Consider the following 12,752-nt stretch of genomic DNA (forward strand, 5'->3'; position numbering starts at 1 on the left):
TGTTTCATTCTTGAGTTCTGTGTGTCTTTAGTGTTTCATGATTTAGTTTGTAGTTGTCCTCAGTGTTTCTTGTATTCCTGCCTCTATGTGTTTCCCAGTGTGATTGTCCTCACCTGTGTCTTGTTAGTCTCACCTGTGTCTGATTACCCTATGTCTATTTAGTCTCTGTGTTTCTTCTTCTCTGTGTCAGTTCATTGTATGTTGTTGTATGTTGTTTGTTGGTATGTCAGTTTTTGCTCTTCCTCCTCTGTGGCTCCCTGTTTTTGATCCCTGTGTTTTTTGTTAAACTTTTGAAGTAAGTTTTCGTTTGGTTTTTTGTTAAAATAAATAGTTTAGTTAATTCTGCACTTTGGTCCACACCTCCTTGTTTTCCAATTGTGACACTGTCTTCTTTTGCTACTCCCTCATGCATCATTATGGACATTTTTGGCCATTTGGACAAATTTGTCCTCTTGATCTGGCCATCATTTTGGCTGTGTTAGTGCATATGGCACATTTTTTTTGTAAGAAAGTCTCTCTCTTGGCAATTTTTTTTGTATTGCAAATTACAATTTTTCTAGTAGATCCAAAGAACACTGAAAAAAATGTGCTACCCTCTTAAGTCATTGAGGACAAAATCTCAACTTCCAAAAAATTGCTATAAAAAAGTACAGATTAATATTTTAATTAATATACAAACACTCAATCATTTTGAGGATTTGAACCCTTTAAATGCCAGTTTGACAACATGATTCTGGCATTTAAAGGGTTAAAATCCTGATAATTATTCAATATTTGGTAGTTTTGAGCAGGGCTCAAGTTGTTCAAGAGATTTATGCAGAAAAAATCAGAAAAGAATATGAATCTGTACTTCTTTATAGCAGTTTTTTGGAAGTGGACAAGAGGGTGGTGAGGGTTAAAACTCTTTCAATCAGAGGAGGATTTGCCTTTAACAGTTTTTATAGGAATGTCTTTGGAGTTTCTACTTTGAACAATTTTCCCAACTTGTGTAAACTTATTGCATTCTTCAAACTATGAAACCTTGGGTACTCTAACATTCTGATTATTACTGTCAGACATAAATATAGCTTATTTATTGAAGAGAAGTGTCATAAATAAAGAAGATAACTCAAAGCCATTTACAGTGAAAAGTAAAACTCAGAACAAATGCACAACTTAAAACACAATGATTTTCTATGTGAATTAAAAATGTTTATTTGTATCATATGCCTAAAGGAATCATATTTAAGTGCATCCAACAAGTATAATGAAGCTGTATTCTTATGTAACCAAATAAAAAAAAAAGTACTCTTTCAAAACAAATGTCTGTGCTGCCCTTCCCCCTGATTTTCTGCTCGCCTGAACTTATCTGGCGAGTTGCCCTACTCTGACCTCCAACATGCTTCACCCTGCCCCCCACTCAAACAGGGACTGGGTAAAGAGGGTGAAACATGTCCTGGGTATGAGAGGTGGAATGCATGTGCTGAGTGGAGACGTTGGAAAGTGGTGGGGGCTGATAAGCCTGGTGGGTGGAGAGAGAGAGAGAGTTGGATGGATGGAGGGAGGTTAAGAAAAGAAACAGCAGTGTGGAGGCAGAGGAGGGGGGGGGGGGGGGGGGGGTTAAAAAAGGGAGGGTGGACAGTTTGACATACTTAGGACAAAGACCAATGTGAGACAACTTTGATTCAGGCACTTCTGAGGTACAAGCTCTAGACTGTTACTATCTCATCACCTTGCTTGGAAAGGTTTTCCTCACAGCACAACTTCACATGTGTGAAAGAAAAGAGAAGAAGAAGAACTCTACCACAACCAGGTCCACTGACAACTCTGAAGAGACAAAGCAACAGGAGACCAGAGCTGCAGGAAGCCAACATACTGCAACTAAAGAACCTCCAGATTCTCAACAAAAGGGAGGGAGGTGTGAATAACCCTGTTTCAAGAGAAGTAATAGTTTGTGTAAGTTTAGGAACTTGACTGAGGTTCTTGGGGAAAAAGTGAACAAAGCATCTGGAACGATCTGGAGGAGTGACAGCAAGAAGTGCACCCTGCCCCTTACCACAATGTGAGTACAAGTGCAGCTGCTTCTGTCATCTGTAAATTATTATGTAACCATTGAAATGTCCTAATATAACATTTCAAATGGAGGAGCAGAAATAAACCTTATTAACTGCTGAGGTTAAGTCTAAACTAAGACAATCAATTATGAGATGTACAAGCTGCCTACTTAAGACTATCATATAACTATATTGCATTATATTTCCAGATTTAGAATTCCTTTATTTGGGTCAAACAATGGAATGACATCTTATTCAGAGAAATGCATCTCAAACAATACTAAGAAGTGAAACGGGCGGAACGTCTAAATGTGTTTTCAGTAAGGGTCACAATGACGCCGTCACAAACATGGGTGCACACACTTTCCTGCAAGTCCTTCCTGTATGACCTTCAACTTCCAAAATAGCAATTGGGACAACAATGGGAGAAAGACGCGTAAAAAAACACGTGCTAAACCAGCCAAGTAGCTTGAGAATAACAGTAACAGTGTGAAACAGCCGGGACATTTCAGTTTCAAATGAACATTTGTCCATACAACATACCCAATCATTAGAGGAGTGTTTATGCACAGAGATGTTACACCTACTTGAATTCTGATCAGAACATAAAAGGATGAAACTGATTAAAGGGCTTTAGGATTGGTTGTTGACTAAATGAAACTGTTGCAATTCAAAGCAGCAGCTTGTGAAATAATCACATGTGACTCTTAATAATTGTTTTATTATAAGACCTCCTATAATATCTGTTGGAAACTTTGCATGAGTCCCTGGTTCAATAGATTCCAAACATGTATTAGATGTTTTTCAGAAGTGATGCTAATAATGGAATAGTTACTTTTTGCACAATGTTTCCCGATTCACAATTCCTGAAGTAAAAAAAATGTTGTTCACAGACATGTTGTGAAATGATTGGAGGAATGTGATTGACATGGATCAGTCACATAAAAGTACCAAAGCTCTCATCAGAGAGAATTTCTTCTACATTTTCTTTGTGCTGTTGATTGGCAGTTCAACAGATGTTTACTGTCTGGCTGTATATGAAGTGATGATAAACATAAAGCATGATACAAATATCCCAGTGTGAGATAATACTGTACATTATTCATTTTTCCTCCAACACGACGAGCACTTTAGTAAAAGGGACCAAGCATGTGTTGTTGTGGTAGAAGGACACAAGCTGTGCTGTAAATGTAATATTTTTAAGTTGAAACATTAAGTTTCCATTAGTTCATTTGTTTAATATCAACATGTGAGGCAGTTTTGTATTTTCTCAAACTTTTGCTCCATATAAATAATTGTCTTCATCTTTACAGGCTGTGACAACAGAATCAATGTGCAGAATAACACCAATTTATACAAGTTAAACACAGGTTTTTTAAATTGGAGAGGGTTGTAAATCAGGGAAAGAGAGCAGGGGATGATGAGCCACAGGTTGCATTTGAACCTGGACTGCCCACTTGGAGGACTACAGCCTCCATGTCAGGGGCACGATCTCTAACCACTGAGCCACCAGCGCCCCAAGTTAAACACACTTTGAGGCCAGCTGGATTTCATGCCACAATTAACAATGTGGAGCCTTTTCATTTCAGCTAATTATCTCTCTGATTGTATCAGCTCACAGATAGCATCACAAAAGGCTAGTTTCCATTTTCCTGACAAACATAATCTCATGATCTCTTCATGAACCCAGGGTTGCTTGAGCTTTAAAACTTGATCTTTAATCATGACACTTGAAAAGTATTGTGTAACCATGGCATGAGACTAATGTCTTTAGAGACAAACATCAATTATCAAAATGTTATTACAGCAGCATGAGAAATATATTTTCCATCTAAACCCACGTCTTGAGTTGATTTTGTAATTTTTTCATTCGACAGTTCACCATGAGTATGGCTGGTACCCTAGAAAACGGGGCTCACCACCAGGCCTTGGACCTGTCTGAAGAACTGCCTCCTCATCACCACCATCATCATCTCCTCCACTCTAACTCCTTGGCCTCCACGGTTGCTGTGGGAGGAGGAAGAGAAACACCTTCCCGTGTGGTCATACCGCCTCCTTATTCTGCAGCCGACAGTGAAGCCCCTCTAGAGCTGCGGGGTTCCCTGGACTGCTGGGCCTGCTCGGTGCTAGTGACAGCTCAGAACCTGATTATAGCAGCGATCAACGCCTGCCTTGCAGCTCTGGTGTTCGGGACCATCCTAACGCCGGCACTCATCATGGTGGTGTTCGGCTTCCTCTGCCACTCTACAGTAAGGACCCTAACCCTCGAGCCCGGGTCAATGGGTGTCAGCATGTCAATCATGTACCCACCTATGGCAGTTTACCATTAGCCAAGACTTCTTTTTAGGAGAAAATAACCCTGTTAGGGTTGTTAGGGTTACGATGGTTGATCTGATATTCACATTCACAAGTTTATCTAACGCTATTGGTATCCTGGGACTTGGTGCAGAATGAGCACCTTGATCTTGCTGCTTTCTAGTGTGACCGCGCCCTCAGAATAACTTAACAAGACATTTGAAACCTTTCAACAGTGTTAGTTAAGACACATGAATGCAAACATGAGTAAACAGTTTGCATGTTTCTATCTCTCTGTTCATGAGGAGAACAGAGAGATGGAAACATCAATGGTTTTATCTTAAAGTCCTAATCTCATAACTTTGATCCCAAAGTTTCAAATAGTTTCGTCTGAGGCTTTAGGATATTGTTTGGCTCCATCAGTGATGAGAGGCTTTCTAAACAGATAAGCTCGAGGGTTTGTCAGATGTTGAGGAGATGAAGGAAAGTTGAATGAGGAGTGTAAGGAGCCAGACGTCAGAGCACAGAAGGATCGCTTTGAGGTGAACCAGGGAGAAGAAGACACTCTGTAAAAAGATTACATATGCAAAGAATGAGAACATAACAAAATGAAAGACTAAAAAGTGAATAACTTGACAGTAAGCATCATTGTAGGCGACCCAAGTCATCATGGTTCAGAGACTTTCTTTTTATACCAATGGACTTAACGTGGGTGGACTTCTTAAAGAGTAAGCAGGATTCTCTCTGTTCTCCTGCTCTCTCACAATCAGACCTCATGTGACACCAGCTTAGAGAGGGATTAACAACGACCTGGAGGGTTATAGAGACTGGGAAAAACCTTTTTATTTTAATGGCTAAGAAAACAAGTACAAAAAGGCAGTTGAGTTACGTATTTAACTTCAGTTTCTTAAGTTAAATATTCTGCCAACACACCCAAAACAATATTCCATGTTAACAAAAAGAAACATTTCTATCTTATCATATCAGGACAGGATCATAACACGGCTGGTGTCAAAGTATCATTTATCAAGAGATGACACATTTCAAAACCTTTCAGTAATTTTGATGATAAATGATATAATCTAAAGTATAGAATTACACTAAAAAGCAAATTAATCAAAGTATTTTGCCTTATTGAGTTTTATGCCAAACATGTAAACACATCTCTTTAAAATGTTGGCCCTTTATGCTCTTCACTAGAAATGCTCCCCTGAGCTCCCACATCACTCCAAAACATCACTTAAAGGCTTTATATGCGTTTTTTTCATCTAGCAGATGTCGCCCTTGAGCACCAGCATGAAACCAAAACAACTTGCGCTGCATTGTTGTGTTAGCATGCTAATGCTAGCGATCTTTATTATGCTCGTATCTTCACACTGCATATAAATTTACCTGAAATGAGCGTGATCTAGAAACACAGTTAAGCAGTGAGTACAGTATGTTATTCTTCTTTTCTCTAGTCCCTCAATTAAACAACTTTTATACACGAGGGGAGGAGTCAGCCGGCCGTCCGGGCGATGTAAACAAACTGAAGATAGGACTCTGAAAACTCTAAAAACATCACAGACAGTGGGACTCGGGTGTTACACCCATTGTAGACAGTCATGACTCACAGAGTTATTTTCAGAGGATATACTTGATTTCTGCTACATTTAAGTGTGAAAAATTACATATGAAGCCTTTAAATGCACTTTTCTTATGTTCACTTCACCCTTCTTGGGTGATGAGGATTGATTCAGGACGGCTGTGCTGAACTCCTTCATTTGTTCCTCTTCCTCCTGTCACAGTTGAGCTTTAACATATTGACCAATATGTCTGACATTGTCACTGTGTACATACACCATCTTTGTCCTCTCATTGCTCTTCAGGTCCGCCCTCATGGGACCACCCCCTACTGTTCAGACCTGCTGACTGATGGAGGCTGTGTAGCTCTTCTGGTGGTGGGCTTCCTCTTGGTCACCCCTCTCCTGGTTCTGGCTCTGGCTGCATATTGTCGCCTGGCCCGTCATCTCCAGCTAGGCCTGTGCTTCATCCCGTACAGTCGGGCCGTGTACAAAAACCTGCCGGCGACCCTTCACCGGGGTCTGGGTACTGGCTGCTGCGGCGGCGGCAGAGACGGAGCTGATGGTGGGGGGAAAGGAAAAGTCTGGGTGTGAGAGAAGGGGTGAGCTGAGATACAACAGAAGAATATAAAAGTAACACTGAACAGTGAGATGTTCTCTTCTCCCAATGATGGAGGGGATGGTAAGATAGAATGTATGGAACAACAAAATGTATAACAGAGAGGATGGGGGGGAGGGGCGGGGGTAAAGGGCAATAACAGTAACAAAATACATCAAATCCAGTTACAATGTTAAGTCTTACTCACAACACTGAGATATCATTATTGAATAGTTTGTTACTTAAAGTTGAAAGGGCCTAGTGACACAGAGTTTATATGATTGTAAATGGGTTATTCTAACTGGATTACATGCAGAGGGTAAAAACCATCACTGAAGTAAGAGATGGTTTGACAATACTAAAGTATGTTTGATAATCAGACTGATGAGGTGAAAAAGAAAGTTTCTACCCAGACCTCAATATAACTTTAACTTTTCTGAATAAACATTCACATAGCACATCTAAAAAACAATTATATCTACCTTATTTTCACATTTATGTTATTTTTAAAACATATTTGTAAATTCAATTCATGTTCAGTTGTTGCAAAAAGTCATTCCAATTTTTCTTATTCATTCATTTTATGAATAAAGTTTTTATATTCAGCTTGAGTTGTGTCCGTGTTGTCCAGCATGAATCAGAAAAGGAAATAATGATTTAATTTAAAAAGCAAACAAACAGCAACAAAATGAATGCATGCACAGAAAGAGCAAAAACACCAGAGTTACAGCTTATGATGTTCCCCATTGCTTTTACATTATCATTCTAAAGGAATACAAAATCACTGCAAAAGCTTAATCCTACTTTATCAGATAATAAGAAAAAAAGACAAATACTGTTTCTGTTTCTCATTACAGAGTTCACACTGTTTTTTTTACAAAATCCAGTTATACCAACCAGCTCTGGAACTCCACATCTTCACAGCATCTGAAGGATGAAAACATAACCAAATATAATTATTATTCAACTGTTAATGATAATAATTGCTTTCTGAAGACAATCACCTCCTGCATGTGAGATCTTACAGGAACTGCTCATAGAGACCTGCAAGCAAATGTTGGATTTTCTGGATGGAAATGTAACACCTTAAAAGTTGAAATCATTTTTAAGTTACAACTCTACAACTCTTATAAGACTCAATAAGACGTATGAGAGGTCAGAGGGGTGTGTGCTTGTGTGTATTGCAGGATCACACACAGTTTGGATAAAATCATTTGTACTTTCTTTAATGTTGCAAAATACTGGCGAAATGTGATAATCTTTTTTTGATTTGATTTTGAAATCCTTTATTAATCCCTGAGCGGAAATTCAGGTTTACACTCTGTTATTTATAGGGACATGCTTCTCACACACAATGGGTCCATATCACACGTATGCACAAACAGGTCCTGTGGACATACATTGGTGGAGAGATGTCAGAGTGTGGCTGCTACACACTGCTACACAGAGAGCACACCAGAGCAGTTGGGGGTTCAGTGCCTTGCTCAAGAGCACCTCAGCAGTGCTCAGGAAGTGTGACTATAGTGCGTACCGGGACCTGAACCGACGATCCTCCAGTTCTCAACCCAAGTCCCTACAGACTGAGCTACTGCTGTAATCATAAATGAATCAGGTTCTAATGTAGGAATTGATCAGTATCCATTGACAACCCAATAACATAACGTTACTTAAACCAAAAGCTATTGTGAATGGGTGACAAATCATTTGTTCTACAAGTTTAGAAAAAAAATTGCAAACCACCTCATCATGTAGCAGAGGACTGTATAAAGTATGTGTATTTAGGTATCCATTCTAGTTTTGACATGAGTGTGTTGTTGATGTTATAAAGTATTCTTCATGATGTATTGAGCACACGGCACATTCCCTTCCCGGCACATCATTTGTATTTGATCATTATTAGCAACTATTCCTTTCATTATTAGCAACTACTGCTATTTGAAAGCAATTTCTGCTGTTGCCTCTAGTGGCTGTGAATGGATTCATGTCTCCACATGGTGGCACCAGAAGACCTGAAACCAACAGACAACCTGCACTTCATGTGCCTAAACATACTGTATGAAATGATGAATAAATGAAAGTTCTGATGTTTCACTTATAGACAAGACAAAAGAATGCTATATTAGTACTTGCAACAAGTAAAATGTAAATATCTTTGCCACTGCAAAGCAACAAATGTGCTGTCACACTGATTTCTTAAAAGATCACACATGATGTCCTTTGGCGCCATTTGGTGGAGTTTTAGTTCACTACATCATTTCTCTGAAAAATCTTCTGATGTTTAAAGAAATAATTATTAATTGTAAAAAGCAACAAGTGTTGTGACATATCTTGGCAGCTCAGAAATTATAATTCAGGAATTTTGAATTTTAAACTCCATCTGTTTCATCAAAATGTTTTAAATAAGGTAGTTGAATACAATTTTAATGTTTTCTTCCGATTCTAGCTTACCATGATAACACAATCAATTAACTGTCCTGTTATATTCTTATTGTCTTTACAAAGGTAACTTATAATTTACATCTCTAAGTTTAAATGTTCTAAAGCTAATGTTGAAGAACATAAAGGAGTTTTCTTTAGGACAAAGTGCTGGATGCTCTTTGAATGTTGTCTGGCATTGTTAGCTGACAGAGTTACATTTAGTAATCTCCAAATCAAAAGAAAAAGGTGTGAGCTGAAGTTTTGGATTATTAAACTAACTGTAGTGTGTTATTTTTCTATTTGTTAATAACCCTAATTTAAAGCTTATATATATACTTTTTTTAGATTTATTTTTGGGGCTTTTTGTGCCTTTAATGGAGAGATAGGACAGTGGATAGAGTTTGAAATCAGGGAGAGAGAGAGAGAGAGGGGAATGACATGCGGGAAAGGAGCCACAGGTGGACTACAGCCTCTGTACATGAGGCGCACTAACCACAGCACCACCAGCGCCCCAAAACTTATATAGGCCTATACATTTTAACCATGACCTATAATACAATTAAAATAATATTTTTTTTAAGGTGTTTTGTGAATAAGTCATGTTCTATGGTGACAAAAGCTTGTTTCTTTAAGTCTATCCACACGGCATTTTCTTTTTATCAATTGCATTAGATATATCTTCCATCAGTTCCGTCAGTGCCTTTGGGAGGGGGGGCGTATTAGTTCTGGAGGGAAACAGATTAATGTACACTTTAATGTACAGGAATGACCTTTCCTTTTTTTTCATTTTGGAGGAAAATATATTGGTAAATGGAAAGGTTGCAGATGTATGTAACTGGATATATTTTACTTTTTAGAACTAATAATATATCAATATTAGAACAATCAGTGGACTTTTTATTTTGAAGTTTTCTGAAAAGTACTGTGTTTATCTATTTCATTCTGGAAGGCAGATGACGTCTTGAAAGTCACATCAGTCACACTGCCGTGCCACGTTTTGCTTTCTAATCGTTGGCTGCATGTTGAGCCTGTTAAGCCTTCCTGGTGGAAAGGTCAAGGGGAGAAGGAAAAACTGAGCAGACAGGATACTGAGCAGCCATTCACAACACAAGTGGAACACCACTCAAGGAGGAAGAGAAGCTCGTTTTCTATTTGTTGTCTCATTCATCATCTGGGAAAGGTAAGCAAACAGGTACTCACATTCATTTAGATTCATTTTTAAGATTTTGGAAATAGCAGAGGAACCAAAGAAACAAAAATAGATTTTACTCCTTGTTATCTTTTCTGTTGAAGGATTAATGAAAATATTTCTTCAACGTGTCCCAACATGTGTAACAAACACATGGAAAATGCAGTTTCTTTTGTTGGTAACCGCTGACCTTGTGTCTTTATTTATCAGCATGTCAAAGGCAGGGGACAGGACACCCTCAACAACTTCTGTTGATTCAGCATCAACTGATGGGTAAGTTTGTGAGTTTCCTACACTATCTTATGAAGTTTCTAGATTTGATGGATAATTCAGTATTTTAAAATGCACAGCCTTTCTTTAGTTGATCTACTGAATTTATAACCCTAGAAAAACATCCTTCCATCTGGTATAGTTCAGAATAATATAAATATATGCTGATGTATATTGAGAGTTTGAATGTTTTAAAATGTATATTCTAGGTTTTGAAAATAAAATATGTGCACTCATGTTTATTTTTTTTTCTTTTCAAATCCTATTTATTTATTTTTTATTCACTTTGTAGCAAAGAAGGTGGCTCAGTGTCTGAAACACCCAAGAAATCATCAAAGAAGTCAAAGAAGAGCACTGAGAGTATGAACAAAGTCTACACCACTGTGCTCAACAGTGTGTTTGGGGCGGTAAGTTTCTCACAGCCACATGTTGTGATGTTTATGCACTGGCCATCTGATGTGATGGTTACCTATTCATGTTTCAACTGACCTGTACTGTAACACACATTGAAAATAGTCAAAGTTACAGTTTAATGTAAGTGCGCCTTTTATTTTAAAATCTTTACCTGTAGTCCTCTCAAACACCCTTTGTGTTCATTATTGCCCTCATTTTTTATTTACAGTCAAATTGCTGAGTTTAAAACATTTTGATCATGAAACCCAAAAGGTGCTCCATAACTCTTCACTTAAAGGTGCTGTGTGTTATTCATCAAACAGCAGGCATGAGGTGGAAGTTAGTATATTTACAGTTCTGTTCCTGATCTTTCTCCAGCTGCGATCACTCAGCTTGGTGTGTCTGATGTATTAGTGGCTCATTAGTTCAGGCTTACTGCCACACTTCATTAGTGTAATCCAAAAGAAGAGCTTTGGCAAACACTCACCTATTTGAACTTTCAAATGTTTCTGTTCTCATTGTGCTGTGAAAAGCAACTGTCCTCTGATATCTTTAAAACTTTACATGTAGAATCCAACATGTTGTATTTTTGTTTCTGCAGGACAGAGAATTAGCTCAGGCTGAGTTGGATGGTAAGTGTACCTGCTACAGCTCAACATTATTACCATTGTTATAATGTTATTTTTACATCTCAGAAAGCCCACACCAAATGTAATATGAAATGTAATGAAATACAATTAAAAAGTAATTGGTTATGAAGTGAAATAGTTACAAGGGAGAGTAACTAACAGAAAATATCAGTTTCTTGCTGTTTTCTTTTGACGATAATTAGGACTGTGATGTTGATCTTACAGCTGTGATCTCTTTTTTTTACAGAGTTACAAGAGGCCTTCAAAGAGTTTGACTATGACCAAGATGGATACCTGAACTACAAGGATGTGGCTGAATGCATGAGAACTATGGGATACATGCCCACAGAGATGGAGCTGCTGGAGATAGTACAACAAATCAAAATGAGAAGTGAGCACATGAGAAATGCTTTAATATTGATTAAACACCGGAAGAAAAATAAGAGTATTCTACATTGAAAATTAAACTTGACCTTTATTTAAAGAAAAAACAATAGTTTGGGCTGTTTTTGCCACTCCATGCCCTGACCCCTGACTACTGTCTTCTTAACAGTGGGGGGGTTGATGGATTTTGAAGACTTTGTTGAACTGATGGGACCCAGGATGATGGGAGAGACTGCTCATATGCTCGGACTTAAAGAGCTCCAGTCCGCTTTTGTACAGGTCAGTCAACAAACATACACCTTTTATACCAAGAGGAAAGAACTGTCAGCACATTTATACTAATCACATAGGTCTGAAGTTGGAGTCTTTGCATCGCAGTGAATTATTTCAAATGAATAATGATAAGTAGAAACATTTCAACCAATAAAAGTGAATTTGTTAATTTGAGTCATTACTGTCATCTCGCTGAAATGAATTCTTTCAATCTCTTTTTAAAAAGTTTGATCTTGATGGGGATGGAAAGATCAACCAGGATGAGATGAAAGAGGCCATTAAGTCACTGTTGGGGGAGAAGCTAAAGAAAGGAGAACTAGAGGAAATCTTAAAGGAGCTGGACATCAACGCGGATGGAAACATCGACTTTGAAGGTCAGAATACTTCATGCACCTTCACGTCCAAATGTTTAACTGTTAAAGGATTGTTGGTCACACACAATCAGAAACATGAGTGATGACTTCTCTCTTTTTGTCTTTTCTCTCCTTTTTAGAGTTTGTGATGATGCTCTCCATTCGCTAGCTGATAACTGACAACAAGGAGAGGACATACTATCTGTTCTATTCCACATATAAAGTTGATACGACTCATTTGGTAATGTAGGTGTAGACTTAAACAATATGTGCCTATCTCTGTTATAATTGTAAATGATATTTTGAAAGATTGGAAATGATATGATTACTATGTGGTAATAATGGTTTATGCTGT

At 38.1% G+C, this 12,752-nt stretch overlaps 2 protein-coding genes across 4 annotated transcripts; both read left to right on the forward strand.

The window, feature by feature from the left end:
• Window positions 1-1,604: 1,604 nt before the first annotated feature.
• Window positions 1,605-8,592, forward strand: tmem88b (transmembrane protein 88 b). 2 transcript variants are annotated; one of them, XM_065950486.1, is made up of 4 exons: window positions 1,605-2,041; window positions 3,911-4,282; window positions 6,197-6,492; window positions 7,346-8,592. In XM_065950486.1, exons 2-3 carry the CDS (start codon window positions 3,917-3,919, stop codon window positions 6,482-6,484), a joined length of 654 nt encoding a protein of 217 aa, XP_065806558.1. In that variant the 5' UTR covers window positions 1,605-2,041; window positions 3,911-3,916; the 3' UTR covers window positions 6,485-6,492; window positions 7,346-8,592. The 2 variants fall into 2 exon arrangements, with proteins under 2 accessions (XP_065806558.1, XP_020498453.1); XM_020642797.3 differs by lacking the exon at window positions 7,346-8,592 and having other exon boundaries at window positions 6,197-7,088.
• Window positions 8,593-9,946: 1,354 nt separating this feature from the next.
• Window positions 9,947-12,676, forward strand: si:cabz01076231.1 (calcium-binding protein 2). Of its 2 annotated transcripts, none has more exons than XM_020642789.3 (8): window positions 9,947-10,086; window positions 10,306-10,368; window positions 10,658-10,772; window positions 11,360-11,390; window positions 11,635-11,778; window positions 11,941-12,050; window positions 12,271-12,418; window positions 12,538-12,676. In XM_020642789.3, the coding sequence occupies exons 2-8, from the start codon at window positions 10,307-10,309 to the stop codon at window positions 12,564-12,566; spliced, it is 639 nt and encodes a 212-aa protein (XP_020498445.1). In that variant the 5' UTR covers window positions 9,947-10,086; window position 10,306; the 3' UTR covers window positions 12,567-12,676. The 2 variants fall into 2 exon arrangements, with proteins under 2 accessions (XP_020498445.1, XP_065806715.1); XM_065950643.1 differs by having other exon boundaries at window positions 9,988-10,098.
• The last annotated feature ends 76 nt before the right edge of the window (window positions 12,677-12,752 follow it).

This window comes from Labrus bergylta, chromosome 22 (genome assembly GCF_963930695.1).
Source record: "Labrus bergylta chromosome 22, fLabBer1.1, whole genome shotgun sequence".
Taxonomy (NCBI): Eukaryota; Metazoa; Chordata; class Actinopteri; order Labriformes; family Labridae; genus Labrus; species Labrus bergylta.

Bases quoted from the DNA above. Each gene is read 5' to 3' on its own strand.
- tmem88b (XM_065950486.1), top strand. From the start codon at position 3,917: ATGAGTATGGCTGGTACCCTAGAAAACGGGGCTCACCACCAGGCCTTG. The intron at 4,283-6,196 runs GTAAGGACCCTA...ATTGCTCTTCAG, and splicing joins GCTTCCTCTGCCACTCTACA to GTCCGCCCTCATGGGACCAC.
- si:cabz01076231.1 (XM_020642789.3), top strand. From the start codon at position 10,307: ATGTCAAAGGCAGGGGACAGGACACCCTCAACAACTTCTGTTGATTCA. The intron at 11,391-11,634 runs GTAAGTGTACCT...TTTTTTTTACAG, and splicing joins AGCTCAGGCTGAGTTGGATG to AGTTACAAGAGGCCTTCAAA. The intron at 12,419-12,537 runs GTCAGAATACTT...TCTCCTTTTTAG, and splicing joins TGGAAACATCGACTTTGAAG to AGTTTGTGATGATGCTCTCC.